The sequence below is a fragment of the Canis lupus genome, chromosome 17, assembly GCF_011100685.1.
Source record: "Canis lupus familiaris isolate Mischka breed German Shepherd chromosome 17, alternate assembly UU_Cfam_GSD_1.0, whole genome shotgun sequence".
In the NCBI taxonomy this organism is placed as follows: domain Eukaryota; kingdom Metazoa; phylum Chordata; class Mammalia; order Carnivora; family Canidae; genus Canis; species Canis lupus.
In genome coordinates, this window is record NC_049238.1 from 22,371,783 (window position 1) to 22,397,727 (window position 25,945).

At 52.7% G+C, this 25,945-nt stretch overlaps 1 protein-coding gene and 1 long non-coding RNA gene across 7 annotated transcripts; one reads left to right on the top strand and one right to left on the bottom strand.

Annotated features, from left to right (window-relative positions):
• The first annotated feature begins 1,112 nt into the window (after window positions 1–1,112).
• On the top strand, window positions 1,113–24,675 carry FOSL2 (FOS like 2, AP-1 transcription factor subunit). Of its 6 annotated transcripts, XM_038561148.1 has the most exons (7): window positions 1,192–1,329; window positions 2,309–2,421; window positions 3,923–3,976; window positions 4,083–4,177; window positions 11,506–11,757; window positions 17,339–17,446; window positions 19,935–24,675. In XM_038561148.1, the coding sequence occupies exons 5-7, from the start codon at window positions 11,521–11,523 to the stop codon at window positions 20,451–20,453; spliced, it is 864 nt and encodes a 287-aa protein (XP_038417076.1). In that variant the 5' UTR covers window positions 1,192–1,329; window positions 2,309–2,421; window positions 3,923–3,976; window positions 4,083–4,177; window positions 11,506–11,520; the 3' UTR covers window positions 20,454–24,675. The 6 variants fall into 6 exon arrangements, with proteins under 6 accessions (XP_038417075.1, XP_038417076.1, XP_038417078.1 ...); XM_038561150.1 differs by lacking the exon at window positions 4,083–4,177; XM_038561152.1 differs by lacking the exons at window positions 3,923–3,976; window positions 4,083–4,177 and having other exon boundaries at window positions 2,309–2,581.
• LOC119869693 lies at window positions 16,959–19,129 on the bottom strand. Its single transcript, XR_005372264.1, has 3 exons — window positions 18,994–19,129; window positions 18,376–18,569; window positions 16,959–17,477 (listed from the first exon to the last, which is right to left on the bottom strand). It is a non-coding gene; the product is annotated as an uncharacterized LOC119869693 (long non-coding RNA).
• Window positions 24,676–25,945: the final 1,270 nt, after the last annotated feature.

Consider the following 25,945-nt stretch of genomic DNA (forward strand, 5'->3'; position numbering starts at 1 on the left):
CTCGCGTCCTCTAACGCAAATGACCATCTTTGGCAACGTGCGCCAGTGGAATAGACCAAGGGCGCTGGGCCCGGGGGTGCGCGGGGGTGGGGAGGGGCGGGGGCCGCCTCGGCGCCCCCGAGCCGCGCCGCCCGGCCGCTGCGGCCCCGCCACCGCCTTCTCCCCGCGCGGGCTGTGCGGCTGGCGTCAGCGCGGCCGGGAGCCGGGGCACCGAGGGGAGCGCTGCGCCCGCCTCCTCCCGCGCCTCTTCCTCCTCCTCCTCCTCCTCCCCCCCCCCCCCCGCCTCCCCGCGCGCTCCTCCCTGCAAGGTGGAGTCTGGGGTTGACGTGAGTGAATCCACATGGTACAGGGGCTGGAGAATAAAGAGTGTGGAGTTGAACTCGTGCCATTGTAGTGACTCATCTCGGGCAGAGCGCAGGGGCTCCGAGCGCAGCGACGAGCAAGTGAGCGGCGCTCGGCGGGCCCGGGAGAGAGGGAGAGAGGCGCGGCCGGGCGAGGCGGCCCGGTCCGGAGCTGGGCGCCGGGGAGGGGTGCGGTGGGGCGCCGGGGCGGCGGCACGGGCAGCGGGGGCCGCGTCCTCCTCGCAGCGCAGCCGGCACCCCGCACGCCGGGCGCGGGCTCCCTTCTCCCCGCAAGTGTCCGAGCGGCTCCGAAACTCCGGCGGCGACTCCGCCACAGGAAGTTTATTCTCAGCTCCTTTTCTGAAAGGAGGAAATAGAAGTTTCTCCCGGCGGGCAGCCTTTCTTTTCGCTCTTTTCTTTTTTCCGCCCTGTCTGAAGTCGGGGGCCCCCCGGACCTGGCAGGCGCGAGCCGCCGGGCTGCCGTTTCCCTCTGATTTCCAGCTTTGGGTCGGGCCGGCCGTCCCGGCTGGGCTCCGGCTGGGCTCCGGCTGCGCGCGGGAGCGGGAGGCGCGGGGGAGGGACCGGGGGACGCGCGGACTTCTAGAGGGAGGGACCGGGTGGCCCGCCGGCCCCGCGGCGCTCCGGGAGCAGAAGCGCAGCGCGAGGCCCTCGCGAGGCACGGTCCCCGGGCTGTCGCCGCCTCCCGCCCGCACCCGCACCCGCACCCGCACCCGCCGGCGCCGGGGAGACGCCGGGGAGACGCCGGGGAGCCGAGACCAGAGCCCCAGGCGCGGCCGCGCGGAGCGAGCGCGCAGCAGCCGGTGCGCGGCCGCGGCGAGGGCGGGGGAAGAAAAACACCCTGTTTCCTCTCGGGCCCCCACCGCGGATCATGTACCAGGATTATCCCGGGAACTTTGACACCTCGTCCCGGGGCAGCAGCGGCTCTCCTGCGCACGCCGAGTCCTACAGCAGCGGCGGCGGCCAGCAGGTAGGTGCGGGCCCCGGGTGCACCTGGCGGCGCGGGCGGACCCCCGCCCTCCCCTCGCCGCCACGGCCTCCTTTGCTCTCTCTCCCCCCGTTTTTGGCGTGGCGAGAACATTCCTACCGGGTCACCGTTGCGAGTTTTGGATTCTCCTGTTGTCCTGTATACCCTTCTTCTCCCACCACTTAAAAAAGAACAAAAAACAAAAAAACAAAACTGGAGCGAGGAGTGGGCTAGAAGAGCCGGCAAAACGTTTCTTTTCCTCACACTACATTTACCCAGACTCGCTCCTAGAATTCCAACCCCCGCCCCCCCAGCGTCGCCCTCGCAGGAGCCTGGTAACTCCGCTCCCAGAAACCCCTCCCTCCTTCCCCCCCACTTCTCCGCGGTGGGCGAAACAAATCTTTGCCCCCACTGGCCCCTCCCGACATCCAAGGACACTATTCCTGTGGGAAAGCCCTCTCGCCCCCCCCCCCCCCACCCCGCTCTCCATCAGTCTTAATTTCTGAAAGAGGTTAGGGATTCGGAAACATGGTTGGGCTCCTTCAAGTAATCCAGAGTGAGGGCGAGGGTTGTCGCCCTGGGAATAGGGTGCGAAGGTCAGGGGAGGAGGAGGTCAGCCTTGAGAGGCTCGGGGCCTGCCCCTTTGTGTCCCTGCGCCCATCTCTCTCCTTGTTAGGGTCAGAGAAGGAGCTTGTGCTGCCGCCAGAAGGGGCACCTTGACGGTCTGGGGGGGTACCTGGGGCAAGGACGCCTGCAGAGAGAAGTGGGGGGTGGGGGTGACGAGACCTTTGCTTAGGCTCCTGGGTGGTTCTGGAAGCGGAAAAACAACTCGTTTCTAAAGCAGCCGGACTGGTTTGCACTGGAAGGATTGTGCCTGCGATCTGTGTCTATAAATACCAGAAAGGTGCTGGTGGGGTGGTGGTGCTGGTGGGGTGTCTGCCCTCTGTAGCAGCCCCCCGCCCCCGCCCCCCCCCCCCCCCAGGTTTCAGAGGGAGCTGGCTTAACAAACACGGCCACTACAACCTGAAGCCCATCTTGGTCAGGATCTGCGGAGTGAGTCTCTAGCCAAGTTGGCTGCAGCCAAGAGTTGCTCTGGTAAGGCAGTGGCCTTGGCTTCTTAGAAGCCAGCCAGCCAGGAGGGGCTGGGGTGGGCTTAGCCCAGTGGGGTGGATCCTGCCAGAAAATAAAATGGAAAAACGGCTCTCTTTGGGATCTGAAGAGGGATACCTTGTTCCAAAGTGATTCCCCATACTTGGTGAGTCCCCTGAATGGCTTTTCTCTATGTTCCCTGCATCTCCATAAGCGCCCACTCTAGAGAACCTAGTCTGTGCATTGAGGGGGTGCATTCAGCACCCCTTTAATAATGAGCACCAAGGTGATGAGTTTTAAATCTTGTCCTAAAAGCGATTTTGTTTGCTTTCCAGTCCTGTTGGTGATTTTAATTGAATCCAAATATCATTAGGCAATGGGTTGGAGTCATTTATACCCATTCCCTTACTCTTCAACAAGCTGCCAAAACATCCCTCTCTTCCCTGGATCCAAAAGAGATCATTAGATATCTTGTCCCTCTGCTGCTGTGGGGTTTTGTTGTTGTTGTTGTTGTTGTTGTTGTTGTTGTTTTGTTTTATTTTGGTTTTGTGGCAGTTATCACTGTAATATGACAATCTTGCTGCCTGGCTTTGCCCAGACCCTGGGGCCTGAATGGGAAGTCAGACCGGACATCAGTGGCCCAACTGAATAATCTGTGTCACTAGGGCTTTGAGCCCAGGATGTGAGCGGAGGCAATTCCCTGTTTTGGAAGAAAATCAGACAGGAAACCAGTGCTAGGAAGAAGGAAGAGAACTCAGTCCAGCAGGGTGTAATGGGGCCTCATTACCGAAGCAAAAAGCAGCTGTGGGCTAATTCCTAGCATGCTGTAACACATGAGGATTTTGCAATTAGTAATAACTAGTGCACGGGCTTCTCGCATATACGCCTGCCTGCTTGGCCCGGCAGCTTGAGTGAGGTGCCTTTCAAACCAGAGGGATTGGCAAGGTAATGCGGCTTTGGACAAGTTTCTCAGCCTGTCCACTCCTAGGGAAGGGGGTGGGAGGAGCGGGGGGGAGGTTTTTCCATCCTGGCTCCAACTTGGAGCAAAGCTGTTCTGTGGTCCTCAGGATTGACTTGAGAGGCTTTTGTTAACTTCCCAAGTCTGTGCTAGGACCCCACCCGATCTGGGGCTCAAGGTAACTTTATTACATACCAGATACAACTTGTAATCACTTTATTTCTCTCTGCTTCCTTGAAGGGGAGGCTTTCCTGGCATTTAGGGCTGGGCCTTCCACCTTTGTGGCCTCTCAGTGGACCAGTCGGTAGAAGAGAGAGGGTTCTCTGGTTTTTCCCTTGGGCCAGTGAATATAATTTTTTCCTGATCTGTTTGTTCGTGGGGCCTCATATTCCCGATAGGTTTGTTGCTGTGTACTCAACCCAGAATTTTCTTCTCTCTTAGCTTAATAAAGCTTGATTTTAACACATGGCCATTAGTTCCAGGGACTTCGGAGGGGTGGGGGGGGGGCAGATAACTCTTTGTTAAAACCACTCTTCTTGTATATGGCAGGAACTCGAAGCATGAAAAATATTTCCTGTTCCAGTTATAGTTTTAATCTCAAAGGTTGGTCATTGGCGATTTTGTTTTGTCAATAATAGTTGCATACACCTCCCCCTCCTGGCCTTTTCTGTTTATTGTTGTTGTTTTCTCTCTCTTCTAACTTTCCTAGGAAAACACCTCCCAGATATATGCCCTGCCTGGCTGCTCGACTATTACCGCTTCAGAGCCTGAGCATTACGCAATCAGCCAGTTACACAAACACAGGTCATTTCATAACTTGTTTTCATCAGCTGGGCCCCCTTTTAATGAAAAAACAAAACAAAAACAAGACCCAGAACTTTTCCAAGGCTGCCATTTGTCTGTTCCTCAGATAACTTGTGAAAATAAACCAAGAGGGACCGTTCCTTTCTGGAATCAAGGAATACCAGACTAGCTCTCGTCCTCGGCAACCGCCCTTTCCCAAGAGACAGACAGACAGACACACACACACACACACACACACACACACACACACACACACACAAAATTCCCCGGAGTGAACTTTTGCCAACTGTACCAGGCTGGGACATTCCTCACATCAAAGAACTTTTACCAGAAATGACTGTGATTCCCAAGTCTGTCCCAATCACACCTCTTTAGTGCCCCCTACGGGACATTCTTGGAAGAGCTGTCTGGGGAAGGTATTTTTCCAGCCTCAGACAGTGTTAACTTGGTGAGTTTTCGGAATTCTTAGGATTTTTTTCTTTTTAATTCGGGATAAATAAATGCCATATATTTAACAGTGGTTCGCTAGGAACTGCCAGACTTTGAAATGCAGTTTTTTTAAAAAATTTGTTCTAAATAAAACCTGGTTGAAAAAGGAGTGCTTTTTTTTTTTTCTTTCCCTATTTCGATGTTGGTCTATTCTTTAGGGTGCCGGGAACAATGTCTTCAACTTCCCAAGGCTTGTTTTCTTGACGTGTTTGTATTAGGACCCTGGGGATTGTTTGGGAGGGGGGGTCTTCAGAATTGGTGGAAGGTGGGAGGTGGATATTAAGGGTTTGGTGCCCCTCTCCCCCCCCCATTTTTTTTTTTTTTTGTCTTTGATCTTGTAGATGTTGTAGATTAGGATCAAACGAAATGTTATCCCAGGAATTTGTCTGTTCTACTGATTCTTGTTGGTGGAAGTCAGTGTCACTTTTTCATCAAAGTGAACTGGGTAAAGTAGCAGTCATGTATTGTCTGAGTGGCTGTTGAATTTTCCATTGCTTTATTTTTGCCTGCATTATTGTTCAAGGTGTCAAGTTAGGAGCCTCTTTTTTTGTTTGTTTTGTTTCTATCTCTTTTTTTTTTAAGGATTTTATTTATTTGAAAGAGCGAAAACACGGGAGGGGGAGGGGCAGAGGGAGAAACACGCTCCCCATGAACAGGGAGCTGAGCCGGGGACTGGATTCTGGGGTTTGATGCGGGGGCTCAATCCAAGGACCCTGGGATCATGACCTGAGCCAAAGGCAGACACTTAACTGACTGAGCCACTCAGGTGCCCCTTTTCATTCCTACCTTATGCAAACACGCCAGAACTTATACACCCAGGTCACTGTGGTGCTCTTTGTAATTATTCCTGGAGGAGCCTAACCACTTCTTTGACTGCTGTGGCTCTGTCAGACTCACGTTTGACAACGCCCCTCTTTTGGAATCGCCTTCAGCAGATTCCTTCAAAAACCGTCCCTACTCACAAATCTTTGTCCTTTTGAGGGTGAATTTTGATATTTGGAAGTTACTGAAAGATGGGACATAGAAGGAATCGAGTCTGACATAGAAGGCACTGGTGATCCAGCTGGGTCCAAAGCACAGTGGGACCCCGAGGCATTTTGATCTTGATTTCAAGAGTCCGCCTGGGAGAGCAGTCACCAAGACAAGGCACAGCAAAGTAGGCACTTTTGCCATCCATACTTTAGATTTTTCCCCCCTCTATTAAACAGGAATTAAGGTACTGGTTTTGAGAATTCATTGTGCTCTATTTGTTGAAAGGGAGGAAAAAAGCCTCATTACTTTGTGGACATGTTGCATGCGGTGTCTTTTGATGGTCACTACATTTCAACAGGACAGCAGCTGCTTTGATTGAGGCGAATAGATCTGTTCCAAACCCCACTCGGTAACTCTATCCCTCTGACTCACTGGGCCAGAGAAGGAAGACAGGCATTCTCTTGCCCACCACCGTCTCTCCCTGGCAGTGACTTGGCCAGGCTCACCCTGCTGTGGTTGAAGGGAAGATCAGATGCCATGCCCTTGCACTGAGTGCAGAAGAGGGTACCCAGAATAGTGAGAATTCCACCCCCCCCAACCCCCCCCCCCCCCCACTCCCCTGCCATGCTTTAGAGCTGGGCTTCTGGCCGGAAAGAAACTGGGGAAGCTGGGAGGTAACTCCGTACCATCCACTTTGTTCCGTCCCTTGTTTTTCTTTTCTTCCTTGCTTTGCTTCACCCTGGCAGTTAGGACGAGGGGGAGAGGGTGGTTCTTCCGAGAGAAGCTGGGAAAGAGAGGAAGCTGACAGGAGGCTGGTCACCTGAGAGAGTGTGTACTTTAAAATTTGGGGGAAATCATGAGTTCTTAGGAGCTATTTCCACTGTGACACAAGTGGCTTTCTTCAGCTAGGAAAGGTCCAAGTGATACCCAATGCAGAATCTGTGAAGACTGGTTGAATTCCATATAGAAGGCTTTGGAGAACATCCCCGGTTTAAAAAATAGCATTGGAGTCAAATTGGACCTTGGTTGGGTGTCCTGGGGTGTTTGAAGCAGCAGTTGTCCTTTCTCCTCTTCCCCCGAGACAATCTCTGGTGATTTTGGAGCTTTTCTTTTCCCATGCTGCAAATTTTATTTTATTTATTTTTAAGATTTTATTTATTCATGAGACACACAAAGAGGCAGAGACATAGGCAGAGGGAGAAGGAGGCTCCCTGCGGGGGCTCTGATGTGAGACTTGATCCCAGGACCCCGGGATCACAACCTGAGCTGAAGGCAGATGCTCAACCACTGAGCTGCCCAGATGCCCAATGCTGCAAATTTTTGAAAAGGGGTTCTTAGGAGAAAGAAGCCAGTCCCTTTCCAGACAGGCACAGTCATACCTGCCTGCCTGCTGAGACAGGTCACAGATATTCATGGGGTTCATGGCTTGAGAGCTTGAGGGCCCAGTCTAGAATCAGTGTGATGGCAAAATGCCTGGCTGAGTGGATGGGCCAAGAACACCGATCCTCAGTGCACCTCAAATGCCATTTCTGCCCAGCTCAGGAGTTTTGGGGCTAAGCCCTGCCCATGTCTGTAGGAAACGGGAACCCAAACCCTACTTCCTAGATCCTGATGGAAAAGACTGTGGTTGTGACCCTTATTTTTGAATCCAAGGCCCAGCTGTCAAGTTCAGGAAGGTCATTTTCCCAAATCAAAAAGTGTTAGGCTGTAGGGACTGTTCTGACCTGATGAAGGTGGGTGATTCTAGGGCTCTGTGTTCTGAGCTGTGTTCCTTATAGGTTGTGAGAACAGGACTGAACAGCCCATGGCACCCTTACATCCAGGGACTTCAGGATAAAGAAGGGTTTTTATGATGCCCACAGACCCACAGCAAAGCTTATAAGGGCTCAGACTTCAGCTTTAGGGTATGGAGATTCAAACTGGTGAGTGAGACTCCCTGAGTTAAAGAGAATGTTCCTCTCTCTCTCTCTCTCTCTCTCTCTCTCTCTCTCTCTGGCTTTCTTATTTCCTTTCTTATTTTTTTTTTCCCCGACCTGAGCATTAGGAGAGGGCATGGTCCTCTAGAACAGGGGTCGGCAAAGCGCGGCCCAGGTATTTTTGTAAATAAGGTTTCATGGAACACAGACACACCTGTTTGTTTATACTGTCCGCCGCTGCTTCCACGCTAGACGGCAGAGTTGAGCGGTTGCGACAGAGACCGCGTGACCCACAAAGCCCAAAATATTTACTATCTGGCCTTTTACAGCCAAAGTTTTGTCAAACTCTGCTCGAGGAGGTCGGTGGGGGCCACTTTGTCCTTTTATAGGCATCCCTGCCCACCCAGAAGTCAACAGGATGACACAGTCAAATAAAGCATTTGGAGGCTTTGCCAGGCTGGAATGCCACTTGGCCACCCGGCGTCTTCCATCCTGTCCCTGGAGGGGGAGAGCTTCCTTCTAAGGGGGCTGGAGGGCCCCAGGGGGTGCCAGGGAGGTCCAGGGTCCCCTCCTCTAGCTCCCCACCCCTACCCCCGCCCCCAGGACACACCTGTGCTGCGGCAGGGCCCACTACCCTAATGCTTTCAGCAGAGAAACCCCATCTTGGTGTCTGTTCAGTATCGACCCTTCCACAGAGAACCATGACTTATCCCAGCATGACGTTCGACTGATTTCTGGGCCTGTTGTCAAAGAGTGTCGGGCTGACTCCCAGGACCAGAAACTCCTAGCCTCACCTCCTCTCTCCTACACCAGGGTAGCTTTCTGGGTAATACCTCTGGAGCTGAGACCAGGCACAGCTGCTAGATCTCCTTTAAACTTGCGGGATTGTGGGAGCGTCTCAGAGAGGCTCCTCCAGGAGACAGAAGCCTTCTGGATCACAGCCCCAGGCCCCTCTGGGGATGGGACATTTTTCTCTGCACTTTTTAGAGCCAGTGTGTTACCCAGATGGCTTTACCTCTCTCTGAAACAAGTTGTACCTGCACTTAGAGGCAGTCATTACCCAGTGCCTTGTTTTTACTGCTGTCTTGTTTTGTCTAGACCAAGCCATAGCTGCACGGAGTCTGGCTGAAGGCCGGGAGCAGGTTCTATGGACCTAGCGCGGTGGGCCTGCAGAGGCCCCAGAGGGACTGAGAGCCGGCTACTTAGTCCCCAGGGGCCTTCGCCTCCGCGCTGTGCTTCAGGCTTTTTGCTTGCTTCCTTTAGGCTGAAACAGGAGCTCTTGTTTGTGGAGATGCGGAGGGAGTGAATTTTCTTGGAAGGTGTCCTGAGAGAAAAGCTGACAGTTCCCTCGCAGAGGGGCAGGGTCACATTAAACCCGCATGCTGGATGCCTCAGGTGTTCTTCATACCCGGAACCTAACCTAACTCGGGGAGGAAGATGGAATAAAAATGTTGGGTGCTTCCCAGGAGTGGGAAGCTGGCGGTTTTTCCTGGAGCCACCCCAAGCGGAGCGCGGAGACACCGGGACGCGCCATCATGGCGGCGGGCAGGGGAGGATGGTGCCGCGGCCTTTGTTTGGCGCGGGGTTTCTCAACCCTGGCTGCACGTTAGAATCTCCTCGGGCATTTTTTAAAGAAAAATACCTTATCAGAACCCCACCCCAGACATGTTATTTTAGAACTCTAATGGTGAGGCTGGCTCCAGCTTTGGTGTTTTGAAAAGGCTCCTCAGAATGTTCTAATAGGCAGCCACGGTTGAGAACCACTGGTGTGCTTTTATGGCCGGTGATTATAAGGGGCTGCTTGTAATGACAGTGCAGTGAGTTTGGTGTTCGGATTCTCCCTCACAGACAGGCAGACAGTCCTCCGTGGTTTTGCGAAGGCCTCAAATCCAGGTCTCCTGCCTCCAGGTACGGCGCTGACTTCCCGCCACGTCCTCGCCTCCCATCCCGCCGCCCAGGAGAAACGTAGCCGTCTGGGCCTCTGGTGCTTCTGCACACTCGGCCACGCTCACGTGCCTTCAACACTCTGCCCCCTCAAGGCCTGGCTCGGTTGTCTGCGTTTTCTCCTTGAAGATCATTTCCCACTTGGATTCTTCCTCGTTCAGTGCATCCTTCCTGCACACACACACACACGCACGCGCACACACACACACACACACACACACACACGGCTCAGCTCCTGATAAAAAGCCGAGTTGTCTTTGCCTTCCATGATGACTCAGAATCTTTTGTACTTCTCTTAGAATTCCAGAATCTGTTGCATGGGTAACTTCACAGAATCCCAGAATTCGTTGCACAGGTGGCTCTCCTCGTGGAATCTTGGAACTTCTGGTTCTGGATTGTGCTTTCTTCACTGGGCCCCTTGCCCTGGGGCTCCTGGGCTGGGGGGGGGGGGGCGGTTTGAGAAGTGAGGCAGAGACATTCATTCCACCACCCAGATGGTCAGGCAGCTGGCAGGAGGGGAACGAGCAAGGAAGGGTCCCCAGGTCCCTCAGTTACTGTGAGGTGCTCTAAGCTTCACTCTATTAACACAACAGGAATCCAGGTGTCGTCACCAAGGACAGAAACAATGGTGGCAGCTGGCCTTGCTGTTAATACTTCTACTCCTGGTTGGGTCTGACCAGGCCAAAATAGGGGGGATGCTCTAGCACCCATGCCAATGATGGCAGGATTTTATCTGGGGTTGGGCCTATGAGGCCTTCTGGGTGAGAGGGATGGTCTGTAGGGGCTCTTGGCAGGGATGAGCTGATGCTCTGAGGGCAGTTGGGTTTGGTACCAGTGCCTGGGCCTGGATTTCGAGGAAGAAGAAAGCCATGCACAGCAGCTTGTGTTGTACCACGTTTGGGAACCTTGGCCTCTTTATCAAGCTGCACTGTGTTTGAATCCTGACCCCCATGCTTATGAGCAGGGTGGCCTTGGACAAGCTACTTAATCTCTCTATGCCTAAATTTCTGCCTCTAAAAAGGAGATAATGGTAGTTCTTACCTCAGAGTGAGAAGTAATCAGATAATTGAGGTCAAACACTACCACAGTGTCTGTCATTTAGTAAGTGCTTAGTAAGTGACATTGACTTTCATCATGTCACCCACCCGGTTAGGGAAGAAAGAATTTGCAGAACCCTTATGTGGAGACGGGAATCACCTGAGGGCAAGCACTCCCCGAGGGGAGCTTTCCCCTGAAAAGCTGGAAACCTGAGAGGGAGTGTGTGTGGGGGCAGGGAGGTCCTTCCCTTCTTTGGCTCACTTTCTAGTAGCCTGCCCTGAAAAAAGGCCGAGACCAACTGCTAAGGAGCGTGACCCATTTTAGTGTTTGTACTCTGTCATCATCTTATATTTTAAATAGAATGCTTCCTGCAGTATGTTCCGGAGAGTTCTGCAACATGATCTGGGCATAAGTTGAGAGACAGGAGAAAACTCTGAGCTAGCAGCACTGATGTTTCCCACAGACACATCTATGAACACAGATATGTAGGTAGAGAGAGCGTGTGTCTACTCTAAGCAACATGGTGGTCAAGGGCCGGGAGGAGGACAAGGACTTAGAGGGAAATCTGGCCACAAATGCTACCACTTTTCAGTCTCATGAGTTGAAAGGCAGCTTTTTGTGGACCTGGCCTCACCCTGGATCGGGTCACAGCTCCATCCTACACCTATTTGGGAAGTAACAAAAGCAGGTATAATAAGCTTCCTGGTGATCTTCGTTGTCCCAAAGCTGTAATATGATTACATCCTCATGAGCCACCTGGAAATGGGGTCCCGAGGCCCTCAGGGGAACAGATTTGACATGGGGCCTCAGGAATAGTTAAGATCCCGCTCATTCTTGCATGTCCAGGGAAGCCCACCCAGTGTTCTGAGCTTGGCCCCACAGGCACTGACTCTGCTCTCCCTCCTGGCTCTGCTTGTCCTCTTCTGCGGGGTACTTACTGACTCAATACTCTGTTTCTCCTCATTTCAGAAATTTCGGGTAGATATGCCTGGCTCAGGCAGCGCCTTCATCCCCACCATCAACGCTATCACGACCAGCCAGGACCTGCAGTGGATGGTGCAGCCCACAGTGATCACCTCCATGTCCAACCCGTACCCCCGCTCACACCCCTACAGCCCCCTGCCGGGCCTGGCCTCTGTCCCCGGGCACATGGCACTCCCAAGACCCGGCGTGATCAAGACCATTGGCACCACCGTGGGCCGCAGGAGGAGAGATGAGCAGGTACAGCTCAGGTCAGGGTGAAGGAGCCACCTCGGTGGCTTTCAGAGCCTCATAACATGGAGTGTCTTTCCGTGTACCGGTGAGGGGCTGAGGCAGTGTCCTGGGAGCACTGAGGACAAGAGGGAGCTCGGGACTGGGGGCCCGTGACCCTCATTGTTGGAAGCAGAGCTGGAGGCCCAAGACTCAGGCCTGGCTCTGTCATCTTGCTCATGTCCCTTAGCATCCCAGAGTCTCAGCTTCCTCAGTTGCAAAATGGGGATAATGGTACCTGCCAGACAGGACTTACTACCACGCGGATGAGATCACATGTGGGAACACACACTGTATGTGGTAAGGTGTCAGCAGATGGGAAGGATTGTTAGGGCCTGCCTACAGCTGTGTCCTTCCCTGATCCGTGGCAGAGGGGCTGCAGGCCAAGCGGCCAACCAAATTCTGGCCGGGAGCTCTGGTGGATTGGTCCTTAATTGTCACCTGGTATCTGTGCAGGTGAAACACTCCGCAGACCCAAAGGGTCACCCTCCAGGCCCACCGTCCTTGGCATTCCTGCTTGGTTTCCTAGGCCTCTGGCTTGGAGCAGGATCCCATTTTGAATACTTGGAATGCCCGTCCTAGAAGTGCAGTAACTCAGGGGTCTTTGGAGTCTGCTCAGCTGCTTCAGCTAACAGCGTGTGATGGGGGGCAGGTCAGACATCAGCTTTGTCCTCCCCTCAAAGGGCTCCGCTCTGAGAAAGAGTCAGCCTGGCAGGGAGGGACACCAGAAAGCTGCTCTCTAGATACTGTCTACATACTCAAAAGCATGTCATCTGTGTCAGTAGTGAGCCAAGATAACGACAGGCCCCCTGATTCCCAAAAGCGGAAATCAGAGTCCTGCATAATAAGAGGGGATGAGCCTTCAAAAAGCTGCCTCTGTCGTCCTTCACAGATGATGCAACCAGAGCCTAGACAAACCTGCCTGGGGCCACTTGGCAAGAGAGTGAGGAAGTCTGGACCCAGTTCCCTGGACTCTCTGTGCGGTGCTCTTTCTACAGTACCATGCCCCCATGGATCCAGGGAAGGGAAAATACTTTAGCAGTAGGATCCCTCTTTGAAATGAAATATTAGCCTGGAAAATCACTCTTATCAGTTACCACCATCCACTTGCATTCTGGGATCCCAGGTCCACAGTTTCCCAATACAAAAACCTTTTGCACATGGGCTGCTGTGGAGAATCATGGATCCAGGGCCAAGAGTCCCCAGGGTGCTTAAGATGACAAGGGTTCCTACTCTGAGGAACTGGAAGCATTCACAGGATCTCCATTCCTCTGAGGACAAAGCTGGGCCTTGCATCCCCTACACACTGGTTTATTCTGTTAATGGCAGGACCCCACAGGGTGATGTGGAGAGTTGTGGACACTCTAATAGTTGCTGCTTGCAGTTGCTGGGCTTCTGCTCCTGCGGCAAGTGGCCGATATCCCCCTCTCCCCCACTGTTACTTTCCAGAATTGTAGTTGTCAACATTGCAGTAATGGTAATCATACTGTCCTTTATAAAATATGCTTCCTTCAGGAGCCCAAGGTGTCAAGCTTTACAGTCACTGATGAGCTGGTACCATGTTATGGAAGTGACCCCTAGGTGAGAGCCAGTTTTGTGAGGGACTTTCGAGCTAGCAGGACAAAACGTACGATGTGCTGAACATTCTCCATTCCTTTCTGGGCCAAGCTCACACTAAATTTAGAAGCTTGCATCCGGATGGGACTTAGGAGACCAGCTTTTCCAATTTCCCCTCTGTACCCATTTTACAGATGAGGACACAGAGGTCTGGAAAGGAGAAGGGTCCCGTCTAGGGTGACACCGTGAGTTAGTGGCAGAGCCGGGGCTGGGATCCACCTCCTCTGACCTTCAGCCCTGTGGTTTTCCCAGCATACCACCTAGGCGTGCCTTAAGACAATCTGTCTGGAGAATTTCCTTCCTTTTCTGAGAGGGAGGGAGAGAGCCAGGAGCATTTTATCCCACATCACTTAGGAATTCAGACAATCATCCAGCAGCTCACAGGAGACCTGGGCAGTAGCATCCTGGAACCTTGGCTCTTTGGGTTCCTAGCCTGAGGGTCTTCCTCTGAAGCAGACTTCCGCCTTCCTGACCTCTGCCAGGGAGAGGAGCCTGTTACCCAGAGCCAGCATGGTGCCTCGCTAGCCTCCTCAGAGCTTGCCCAGAGGCTCCTCTGAGGCCAGTGGTGGTGACTGAGAGGGTGGGGAGCAGAGAGTGTGTGGCTTGTGGGTAGGTACGTGGTGGCACTGACACACTAGAGTTGTAACTCTGTTGGTGTCACCACCCCTCAACACTTCCTATGCTGACAGCTCCCGCTAGCTGCCTCATATCTTACAGATAGGGGAGAGACTTCTAGGCTAATCAGGAGGCCAGAAGTTGTCCGGAAGCTGCCAAGGGGGAAGGGAAGCTAAAATGTACTACAACCATCTCTTCATCTTTTCTGCCCATCGTCAGTGAAGGATGAGGGGCTTTTCTGGGCCTCAAGGGGAGCCCTGGTAGACCTTTGAGTAGAGAACCCAGGACTGCTCAAATGCAGGACTGCAGCAGGGCCAGCAGGCTCTCTTGGTAACTGTTGGGCTCAGGTTGAGACAGGTTTAGGAGGAGCAAGTACTGAGGACCTCAGCCAGGTGGCCTCATGACCTCAGCTGGGCAGCCAACCCACACACAGAGCAAAAGGTATCCAAGTGGGTGAACTCTGGATCTCCAGTTCATCTGGACTCTTTCAGGGCTCTGAGAAAGCATCGGCAAAGGGACCTCTGATTTATATCTTTTCCCTTCCAGCACTTTCTAGTAGAAAGGGCTTTCACACTGCATCTCATCTAATCAAGACAGAAACTTTTTGGAAGATAGGACAGGTCCTAGCAATCCCATATTTTTTTTTTTAAGATTTTATTTATTTATTTATTTTATTTATTTTTTTTTAATTTATTTTTTTATTAGTGTTCAATTTACTAACATACAGAATAACCCCCAGTGCCCGTCACCCATTCACTCCCACCCCCCGCCCTCCTCCCCTTCTACCACCCCTAGTTCGTTTCCCAGAGTTAGCAGTCTTTACGTTCTGTCTCCCTTTCTGATATTTCCCACACATTTCTTATTTATTCATGAGAGATACACAGAGAGAGAGAGGCAGAGACACAGGCAGAGGGAGAAGCAGGCTCCATGCAGGGAGCCCGACGGTGGGACTCGATCCAGGGACTCCAGGATCACGCCCTGGGCCGAAGGCAGGCACCAAACTGCTGAGCCACCTAGGTGTCCCGCCATACCATATTCTAAATGGGAAATGAGGCTCAGTGATTTGTCCACAGCCACACAGAAACGTCGTATCTGTGTTCTGCTCTCAGGCCGCCGTGGACTGCTCAGAAGAGAGGATGTGGAGCCTCTGGCTTTCTGGGGGGAGGTGGAGGATTTCCGAGGCTGGGACTGAAGACAGGGCTTGAGGATGGAGGTGGAGCCAGGACGAACATGGGCTCTAAGAGCAGGCCTTTGGAAGGGGCCAGGGAGCTAACAGGGCCGTTACCAACTGGGCGGGCTCTCTGTGCCCCAGCTGGAGGCCACTGCAGGTGACAACAGAGGCAGTGAGGGTTGAGCTGGGCCTGGCTCTTAAGCCCAGTGCGGTGCCATCTGGGAGGTGGTGAAGGGGCATGGGGAAGGTGTCCCGGGAGTGAAGGAGGCCCCAAAGGCAGACGCAGGACAAGGCAAGGCAGGAACACAGCGGAAGCCCTGGGAGACAGGGACCTTCCTGGCGGTTGCGGGAAGCTGGTAGGTCTCCCTATAGCCCACTAGGCTTCCTGCCCCCACCTCGGGGGGGCCACATGGGGGCTGGGGGTGGATTTGAAAGTTGGGAAGGCAAGGTGAGCCTCTCTCTATGCTCTGGTGGCCTGATGCCTCAGAGAGAGGTTCTTTCTGAACAGTTAGTTGACTGGCTTGCTTCCATGCCAATGTTTGGAGCATTTGATGTAAGACTCTGGCATCTTGGTTGGGGCCACGGAGTTTCCTCTGTGTAGACAGGGTGGGGATCGTCCTCTCTGATGCTGTGCCCTGCTTTGCCATCTTGGACATGACAGCAATAGAACTGCAGGCTGTAGCGAGCACTGTGGACTCTGACCTGGGCCCAGCCAGGGCCACGACTCCCTCCCTCAGGGGGTGGCTGGCAGTGAGGCAACATCTCTCATTGGGGCACCTCTTCTCACCTCCTCCAAAAGTGGCTTTGGCTTTTTCCCCCCATGTTGTCCGTTGAGGGTAGGACCCAGATCTTATCCCACATGCAATCTTCTAAGCCCCCCAGTACTGTGCTTGGCACATAGTAGGTATGCTGTCATTGTCTGAGAACTGCATGGGATGGCCTTTCTTTTGGAATTATTTTCTGCCTTGGCCCACAGCCATCTCCTCGAGTCACCTCAGCCAGCGAGGGGCACTGGGGTCACAGGAAGGGCTATATGTAAACAGAGCGTCAGCACTGTGTCGAGGAGCAGAGTTCTTGCCCTAGGGCATGAGTCACAGGCCTCTATCCAGCCTCCTTGTAAGGAGCTAGATTGTAAACTCTGCAGGGGGATTTTTGTTCATTTGGTTCTCAGATAAATCTCCAACCGCTCAAACCATGCCTGGCACATAGAAGTTTCTCATTTGTTGAATGAATGGATGTGGTGGGCAGCAGGATTGAATGTGCCTGAGGGCTCCTTCTCCTTTTGCCTGTCCTGTCTAGCCTAGCATTGTGCCAGGCACATTAGCGAGTCCCCCAGGTTGAACATTGAGCAGCTGGCACTCTAGGGAAGGCAGAGGAAGTTGGGAGTGGGGTGGCATCCTTGGCTTACCCCCTGGCAGTAAAACATTCCCCCCCTCTCTAGGGTGGTTCTTACTGTGGGCCTAGCTACTTAACCAAATGGGGATAATGAGGCTTGCAGAGCTGGCAGGGTGGTGGGGAGGAGTAATTAGCCAGGGTTTGGAAGAAGCTATTTAAATGGGTGGGGCCAGGCCTGGCTGGTATGAGGGGACTCTGGGGAAGAGGCCCCAGCTTCTTCTCTCTGGCCTTGGCACTGAATCAGGGCTGGCATGATAAATGCTACTATCTTGCCTAGGCTGATTAGTCCCTGACACATGGCCACCCTGGCCTCCCTTCAAACATGGGATGTCACCTTCCAGGGTAGGTTCAGCCCTAAGTGTCCTCCCTGGTGGCTACAGCAGTGAGCCACGTATTCTGGAACTGCTCATGCCAGCCACCCTCCTCTCGCCTTTTTCTCCCTGCACACTCAAAAAAGGAAGGGTTTCTTTTTTTTGTATCTTTAAAGGTTTATTGAGTTATTTGAAAGAGAGAGAGAGAGAGAGAGTATGCGTGCACACATGAGAAGGACGGACAGAGGGAGAGGGGGAGAGAATCCCAAGCAGGCTCTACCCTGAGCACAAGGCCCAAAGTGAGACTCGATCTCACAACCCTGAGATCACTGGTGTGCCACCCAGGTGCCTCTCAGCAGAGTTTCTTAAAATACAGTTAGAAAACAAAAGCTGGTGGAGCATTTACTCAAACCTAATCATGGTCCTTGACTTTGGCCTCTAGCTATCCCCTGAAGAGGAGGAGAAACGTCGAATCCGGAGGGAGAGGAACAAGCTGGCCGCAGCCAAGTGCCGGAACCGACGGCGGGAGCTGACGGAAAAGCTGCAGGCGGTGAGGAGCTCTGCGTGGCGTGGGAGCACTTCTGGGTGGACAAGAGCAAGAGACCTGAGGCTCCTGGCCTCCCACCCTCTCCTTGTCCACTAGTGGCCTAGAGATGAGTCAGGGTGGACAGAAACAGCCCTTCTTTGAACACATGGGTTTAGCACCACCCCGATTAAAGAAGAGAGAGGGAAGGGGAGAGGGAGGGAGGGCCCACCAGCCTGGGCCCAGGGAGGGAACCGACTTAACGACTCAACAGCGTCCTGGGGCCTAGCACCCTTTCTTACTGAGCACCTGAGCGGTCCCTGCTCTCGGACCTCCTGGGGCCCATGGTTGTCAGATGGTAGAGGGTGCTGGCATTGCTAGGCCCTGGGAGCCAGCGCAGTCCCAGACCTACCCCCTCCAGGGCTGTTTCCCATGGTTCCTGCTGCCCCCATCCCTACCACCAGCAGGAGTGGCCAGATCATCCAGAGTGATCCAGTTTGGGCAGGGGGAGACCTGCTGTCTGGGCCTCTTGCACCTCTGCTGGAGTTTGAAGCTCTCTGGGTCTCATGGAAGTGAACTTGGGCCAGCTGAGTGGTACTGTCTTGGGGTTTTCTCATATCCTTCATGGGCAGAAGGATTCCCCACCTCTGCTATGAGCCTGAAGCTGTCACCTTGATAGCTCACTCTGCCCATGTGAGTCACTCTCCCCTGCTGCCTAATTGCCCACACCTGGGGGCCGTGGCCCTGCCTTTCCCTCTTAAAAGCCTGACCTGACCAACTTCACGTAACTCCCTCCAGGGCCTAGCCCTAGGATGGGCTGAATGGCGTGTGGAGGAAGCCCAAAGCCAGGACTGACTCTTCTGGGTGGAATGTTTTCAAAGCAAGGACATGAGAGAGACTGTTGACGGTCCTTACGGTGACCAGGCCTGGGAGGGGCTTTGGAAATCACAAATTACCTTGCACCTCCTGTGTGACTTTGAATGCTCCTGGGACCATCCACCTGCTTATAGCTTCCCTTGGTCCATCCGGGACTCGGAGCCCTCCCTCTTGGGGATTGAATATGTACTGCATGAATTCCCCGTGGCCCACGGGAGTGTCCGGTGGAGGTGTGTGTCTGAGCATTGGCAGGGCAAGCAGACGCTCTCTGTCACTAGGTGAAGAGATCCCTTAGTGACCAGATATCCCTGGGTAGACTCCCCCAGTGGAGTCCTCCCACCACTTACCTTCTAAGGAGCCAGGTCCTCTGGGTCGAGCCTGGGTGCTCCCTACACTAGCCCCAGAATAGCCCCTCCTCCAGGGCGCCCTGCTTTCCTCTTCCCTCCCTCCCCCAGAAGCCTCACACCCTACTCCCCCGCCGCCCCACCCGCCCTAGCCACCCAGGCCCCTGAGCCACATCCTCCACAGGAAACCTCTCAGAAGCTCATGACGTTCGTCAGACCCTTGAGACAGATGGAAACTTTTTTTCACTGTGGAATATGCTGTACACTGCTTCGTGAAGCTCTGGCCCATATCATTGCATTCTTGAACAGGAATCTGTGTTCGGGGAAAAGTGGGAGGAGGCCCGTGACACACACCTCTGCATCTTTCATACCTGCTCCCTCCACGTGCTTTTGCTGCTGCTCTCTGGCTTTGCGTCAGAGGAAGGGGCTGATCAGGTTCCTTGCGGGGGGACCCTGCCATCCTCACGTGCCTGCTCGGAGCCTGTCGGGTTCCTCATCTTTTAAAGCGCGGGGACTGAACGGAATGTTCTCTGAGGGTTCTGTGTGCCCTGAATCACATGCTTCAGAAATTAGAGCAAAAAAGGGAAGTGGGGCAATGACAATTTAGCCGGGACTGCTGGAGTGCTTCCTGCCAGCCTGGCGCCGTCCTTGGCTCGTGTGTGCAGCTTAGAGTTCAGTGTTTCTGTATCCACAGGCAGGCTGGATGGGATTGAAGGAGTGTGAGAAGGAGAGAGGGCTGAAACTACATGCCATGCTCCCTTACCCCACACCTCACTGTAACCCTTCAAGGGTAGCTGGGGGGCAGTTCTGGCAGTGAGGTACCAGAGCGTGGTAGCAGATGGACTCTAGAGTCAGATCTGTCGGGGTCAAGTCTGGGCTGCCCTACCTGCTTGCTCTGTGACGTTGGGCAGACTACTAAACCTCTCTGAACCTCAGTTTCCTTGTCTGAAAATGATGGAAAATATCTGCTTCAGAAATCTTCTGGAGGATTGTTCTGCGGTGTCTGGCACAAAGTAAGCCCTCAATCGTGGCAGCTATTTGTTGTTTCATCCTTCCTCCGAGCCGACTTTCCTCCTTTCTCAGTCTGGAGCTTTGGACATGAAAGTGATCTTGAGCCTCCAGGTCACTTAGAAGCAGTGGGGTCTGTGGCCAGGGTTGTGAGCTGGCTGCTTTCACCGTTGGTCCTCTGAGCACAGTTATGGTTTTCCCTTTCTCAGCTGGTTTCAAACCTCCCACCCCTAGCAGATCTCTGGCCAGTTCCTGTCCCTCACACACTTCTCTTTCCCCTCCTGCAGGAGACAGAGGAGCTGGAGGAGGAGAAGTCAGGCCTGCAGAAAGAGATCGCTGAGCTGCAGAAGGAGAAGGAAAAGCTGGAGTTCATGCTGGTGGCCCATGGGCCCGTGTGTAAGATCAGCCCCGAGGAGCGCCGATCACCCCCTGCCTCTGGGCTGCAGCCCCTGCGTGGTGGGGGCGGTGGAGTGGGTGCCGTGGTGGTGAAACAGGAGCCTCTGGAAGAGGACAGCCCCTCATCCTCGTCAGCCGGGCTAGACAAGGCCCAGCGCTCTGTCATCAAGCCCATTAGCATTGCTGGGGGCTTCTACGGGGAGGAGCCCCTGCACACCCCCATCGTGGTGACCTCCACGCCTGCCATCACTCCGGGCACCTCGAACCTCGTCTTCACCTACCCCAGCGTCTTGGAACAGGAGTCGCCTGCGTCACCCTCCGAGTCCTGCTCCAAGGCTCATCGCAGAAGCAGTAGCAGTGGGGACCAGTCATCGGACTCCTTGAACTCCCCCACCCTACTGGCTCTGTAACCCAGCTCCCAGGGGGTCCTCGTCTCTGCCTCCTTCCCAGGGACCAGCACCTTCAAGTGCTCCAGGGCCGTGAGGCCAGGAGGGGGACCCTGCCAGAGAGCTTCCCAGCTTGAGGGAGACCTAGGTGGGTTTGGTGGTGAGGCGCCGGAGGGCTTCAGCAATCTCTTAGAAGTCACAGGACCTCCTCCCTCGTGCATCCTGCAAAGCAAATCCTGTTTCTTGAAAAGCCTTGGAGAACTTGGTTTGGTGGACTCAGGCATCTCTCCAGCTTCTGAAGAGCCTGCAGCGGGTGTGGACCAATCCTGTGCCATTGTTACGCTGCATCTCTGGAGTGACGGTGTCCTTCCCCACCCTGCCCGGCATGCTCAGTGCCTTTTGGTTTCACCTTCCCTCTCTTCACCCCTTCCTCCCCCCCAGTGTCAATTTCACTTCCTCTTGGTTTTTATCAAATTTGCCATGACATTTCATCTGGGTGGTCTGAATATTAAAGCTCTTCATTTCTGGAGATGGGCAGCAGGTGACGGACTCTTCTGCTGGGGCTGACTTGTCCAGAAGGGGACAGTCAATGTGCAATACAGAACCTTCCCTCCCTTGACACTCCTCGGTCCACCACCATCTCCAGGACCACCAGCAGGGCTCCCTGAGCTCTCAAGGAAATGCTGCCACCGCTGGGAGGCTCCGAGGACCCTTCCTCCCCATCCTCGGAGACAACTTTTTGGAGGAGCGGCTTGGCCAGAAAACAGGGTGTGAGTGAGACAGCCGGGGCGCAGGTTGGGCTTGCCAAATGCCTAATTACCAGGGCAGGAATAGTGCCAACAAGCCACGCAGGTGTCCTAGGCAGCTTCCCTTACCTGGTGTCTTGAGCAGGACGTCTCCTATAATTACTGCCTCGCCATCCTGCCCCTGGACCCTTCTCTCTAGACCAGGGAGGCGTCCCTCCCTAGGAACCACATGTCGCTCCAGGTCCCTACTGGCTCTGCCCTACCCCAGCCTGGCTTTCGGGGTGACGCCACCCACGGAGATTTAATGAGCGTGGGCCTGGCCCCTCCCCAGATTGCTGCCAGGTGGCCCTTCCGGAAGCCTCAAAGGCACTTTTGCAGTGGATGGAAAGGTAGGGGAGGAAGGAGGGAGGCAGAGTGGGATTTGCCTCTCAGTGAGATGCCAGGCCTTTTCTACCTTCTGTGGTCCCCTACAATCTGATGGAGTGCTTTCTTTTTTATATACTCCGTCCCCCACAGTGCTCTGCAGGTCCGGCCAGCCAGCTGTGAACCGCTGGCCCAGAGCTGTTGCTAAGGCTTGGGGCTTACATGCCATTCCTGGGGGCTGCTGAAATCAGATAAGATGTATTGCTTCCCACTGCTGGAGAGGTGCCCCCTTCCTGTGGGGTGGGGAGTGGGGAGTCCCCGACCTCCTGCAAGAGCACAGCTCAGCATGGTCCCTGCTTCCCACCCCTCTGAGCCTTTCCCTCCTGAGGGCATAGCTCTGGCTGACCCTCTAGGATTGGCCTCTGCTGGGCTAGTGCCCTGGGGGAGACCCCGCTGTTGTGATTCAGCTCTAGAGATCATTGTATGATAATTTAAAATTATATAGATATTATTTAAATCAAACCCAGTGGGGGTTAAATTTCAAAGTTCGTCTGGGGGAGGGGAGAGAGAAAGAGATTGAGAGAGCGCTGTGACGCGTTAGCAGGCCTCAGAGCTGGTCCTTCCTGCCCATCCCCTCTCCATGCACTAGAATGGAACACGGAATGGAGCAGCAGATGCTCCAGATATACAGCCCGCTATGACCTGAAGGGATGCTTGGAAGGTTAGGCCATGCAGAGAGTGGAGATTTAAAAAAAAAAAAAAAAAGGATTTTGTCCAAAAATCCCTTAAAAATGTTATTTCCCACATTCCTTGGCTATGAGGCTGCCCTCCAGGTTTCCCAGAGGTTCTGGGAGGGGCACTCCTTATTAGATTGGGCAATTGAGTTTCTGGCATCTTTGATTAATTGAAGACACAGAAGTCAGCCAGGAATAGCAGGAGGTGGGCAAAGAAAACCGGGGTGTGCTCAGCTCTGAAAGGCTTAATCATCTCAAGAGGTATTTGTGGCCAATTGCGAGCTATTTGCTTCTTTTCTGCATATATATACATATATATTTGCATATATATGTATACATATTTCTTAAATGAAGCTGCTTTGGTGTTTTATTTCTAAAAGACCCTTTGTGTCCCACTTTGCACAGCACTGATCCCAAGGCAGGACACAGTCTGTGACTCGGGGCCAGGCTGGACATTCCTGAGACAGTTTGGCTGTTGTTCAGATTTCAAGCTGTGTTGGCTTTGGGACCAGCAGAAGGCCAAAATCTACCAATCCATAGGCCTTTAGAAGCCTCTAAGCTGTCCCCTTCAGGACTCTCTGGCTTTGTTCTAGGAGGTAGTGTTTGGCTTCCCCAAAGCCAGAGGTTATTTGGGGAAGGCTGAATATTCACCCTTAACTCATGAGCACGTCTTTCTTTTCTTCTTCTGGCTTGTTCTCTGAGTTCATGCACACACACCATTGTTCAGAATTACCAGACGCCAGGCCTGCTGCTTTCTCCTCCGTGGCTCCAACTAAAGGAACAGCTGCAGTGGGGGTGCCTTTGTGCTTGGGCTGGAAACTGCTGTGCTTCTCCTGTGTTCCCAGCCGTGAGGCAGCTGGTGTGAACTCCAGTTGGGCTGCAGGCAGCTCTGGGACGGCATAGGGCAGGCACTCCTTGACAAGCTAGTATGCACCACACAGTCCTCTCTGCCACCTGGCTGGCCTCTCTGGGATCAGTCCTCTTCCTGGCTGAGTGGTTGGGGACAGCTGCTGACACAGGAAAGAGAGGAGATCCCAGGTGAAGCTTAGGCAACTGCTGGAGCCAGCTGTAAGCAGAGAATTCACGGGGGGAGTTTTCAGAAAGAAATCATTGTTCTGCCTGTGAGAAAGGCCAGGTGTGTCCACCATGGCCAGTCAAACAAACAACTCAGCCAAGAGCCATCAGAGGCTACTGCTTCCTTTTTCTCAGGCTTTGGGGAAGAGTCTCTGCTCTGCTCCCACTTGGCTCTGAGTCGAAGGGAGGGCTCAACCCATAAGCATTGGAACTTCTCTCCCCTTACCTTGATGGACCAGCAGTGCTTCTGCAATCTCACCATTTCTCTTTCCGGTCGGTCTCCTTCTGGATCAGATATCACATGGCCCCTTTAAGAAGGAAAGGAATAAGCACCTACTCTGTGCCAGGCACTGTGTTAGGCACTTTTTGTAAATATACCCTCTTTAGGATAAGACTAAGGGATGAGGGTATCCCCTATTTAAGGCCCCCAAGTAATGGATGAATGAAAACACTTGGAGGTGAAAAGGTCTTTCTTCAAAGATCTGAGGCAAGATTGCCTTCAATCTGAGGTTGGTTCTCAAAGACACCCCCCTCCCCATATCCTCCCGCCTCCAGACTTCTGTTCCCTCTCCCTCGTGATGTGCTCCTTTGCACTCCTCAGATGGTTGGAGGGGTAATCTGAGTCCTTATAGAATTTGTGGACCAATAGGATATGTGACGTGTGTAACTTTCTTTTTAAAACTTAAGTAAAGGGGTCTTGCTACTTTCTGCTTGTTGAGTCTTCTTGGCATTCATCTTAAAAGCCAGCATCTCACTATTTATTGACAGGTTGGATGTGTGCGTGCGTGTGTGTGTATGTGTGTGTACATTTCCAGGTGTGCCTCTTGCTACTTTTAAAAATTCAGTCATCCCACTACTAATTTGACATCTTTTCATGCTTCTAGTGTTTTGGCCATACATCAACAGAGGGCTTTCATTTTCCAATGCTGATGTGTTCAGGAAAGGCTGGGTCAAATTTTGAGTGGGGGATAGGAAGGGGAGGGGGAGAAGAAATTGACATTTATTTTATTATTTATTTAAAATGTTTACATCTTTGTGTTGTACCAAGCCTGATGAGAAACAGCATTAAAATACTCGGTTCCTCTCTCCCTCTCTTTCTTCATTTTTTTAAAAAAAAATTAGGCTAATGATGCTTTTTTTGTTTCTAAAATGATTTGTGACATGTGCTGTATAAACTGTATAAAATGGTTCTGTTTTTAAAGATGGATTGTCATTCCTCTGGGGACAGTGGTCACCAAAAAGTCTACATTGTAAGAGAATACAAGGAAAGATCCTGCCCTGTTCCTCAAAAATTATTTTCTCTGTATGATTAAAAGTTTATTCCATTTATTTTAGTTTGTGGTTACTTGATGTGGAGGAAGAAAATATTCGCCTTTGTATAAAGAATAGGTATCAGGGTGTCTTTTCAGCAGTGAGAGATGTATATATCGTATTTTGGTATATAGTGGAAAAGCATAAGCTCTGTGCATCTGTATTTGAGATATGTCAATGATGTGGAGTAAAGTCTGCTATAAGATTCTGGAGGCAAACAAGTTGTACAAGATTCCTATAGCTCTACGGGGAATTGAATTACCTTTCTGAGCATCTTCTTTTCTTCTTCTCCTTCTCCTTCTTCTTAAGTATTGGTGAAATGGTTCCATTGGAAAGGCTTCCAAATAGGCCTCTCCAAGCAGGACCACAAGCTCAAAAGTCTTTGTATAGCTTTGAAAATTGAGGAGTAGCTCTGCTCTGAAGCATTTCTGGTGGTGTTTTCTGTTGTTGTTTTGTTTTGTTATTTTACTGTAATACAAGCCTACAGTATTTGCACTAAAGAAAGCTTGTTAGACAAAGCTTGCTGCTATGGAAGAAAGAACATATTAAAACCTTTTTTTTTTTTTTTTTTTTTGGTTAGCTTTTCCACTTTCAATTGAGTAGTTTTTGTAGAATAAAATGAATTAAGATTGAAGAGCCTCTGATGGTTGGTTTATTCCATCCTTCCCCCCCCCCCCCCCCCCAACCTCTCCTGTCACTTCTCTTTTTCTTCTAGGCTTTTCTATTTTTGGCCTTGGGGATGGAATTGGTCTCTCTGGTGGATGGGCAAAGCAGGGAAATGGCTCTGCTGGAGCCTCTTTCTGCAACAGGGTGAGGTGGGCCAGTGGTTGGCATGTAATGCTGCCCCGACTCCTTTCTCCTGCTTGTCCCCTTGACCCTCTTTCAACCCCTCCTAATCCTGTTCCCCCTTCTCAGGGCCTCTCAGCTAGCTGCCAACTACTGCCAAGGTATGAGCCAATAAAAGTTCAAGGTCCTGTCCCTTCCTGGGGGTATTTTGTTCAAACAGGTTGGCTCTGGAAACCCAAGGATCTTCAAAGAACCAATTAAATGTATCGCTAAGATTGTCCAGGTGAGCAAATGAGATCATGTGCGGGAAGGGCCTCTGAAAAAAACGGAGGCATGCACATAAGTGGATGATCCCATCTCCAGATTTTCTTCCTGAAGAGACCCAGGTTGTTAGATGAGGAACTGAGAGGTGTCAGCCCAGACCCCATTGCCCAGGGTAAAGGGAGCACATCTGTTCAGGGCCGCTCTTCCCTTGCAGTGTAGATGATAGGGAGGCAGGGCT

Bases quoted from the DNA above. Each gene is read 5' to 3' on its own strand.
- FOSL2 (XM_038561147.1), top strand. From the start codon at position 1,231: ATGTACCAGGATTATCCCGGGAACTTTGACACCTCGTCCCGGGGCAGC. The intron at 1,330-11,505 runs GTAGGTGCGGGC...TCCTCATTTCAG, and splicing joins GCAGCGGCGGCGGCCAGCAG to AAATTTCGGGTAGATATGCC. The intron at 11,758-17,338 runs GTACAGCTCAGG...TTTGGCCTCTAG, and splicing joins GCAGGAGGAGAGATGAGCAG to CTATCCCCTGAAGAGGAGGA.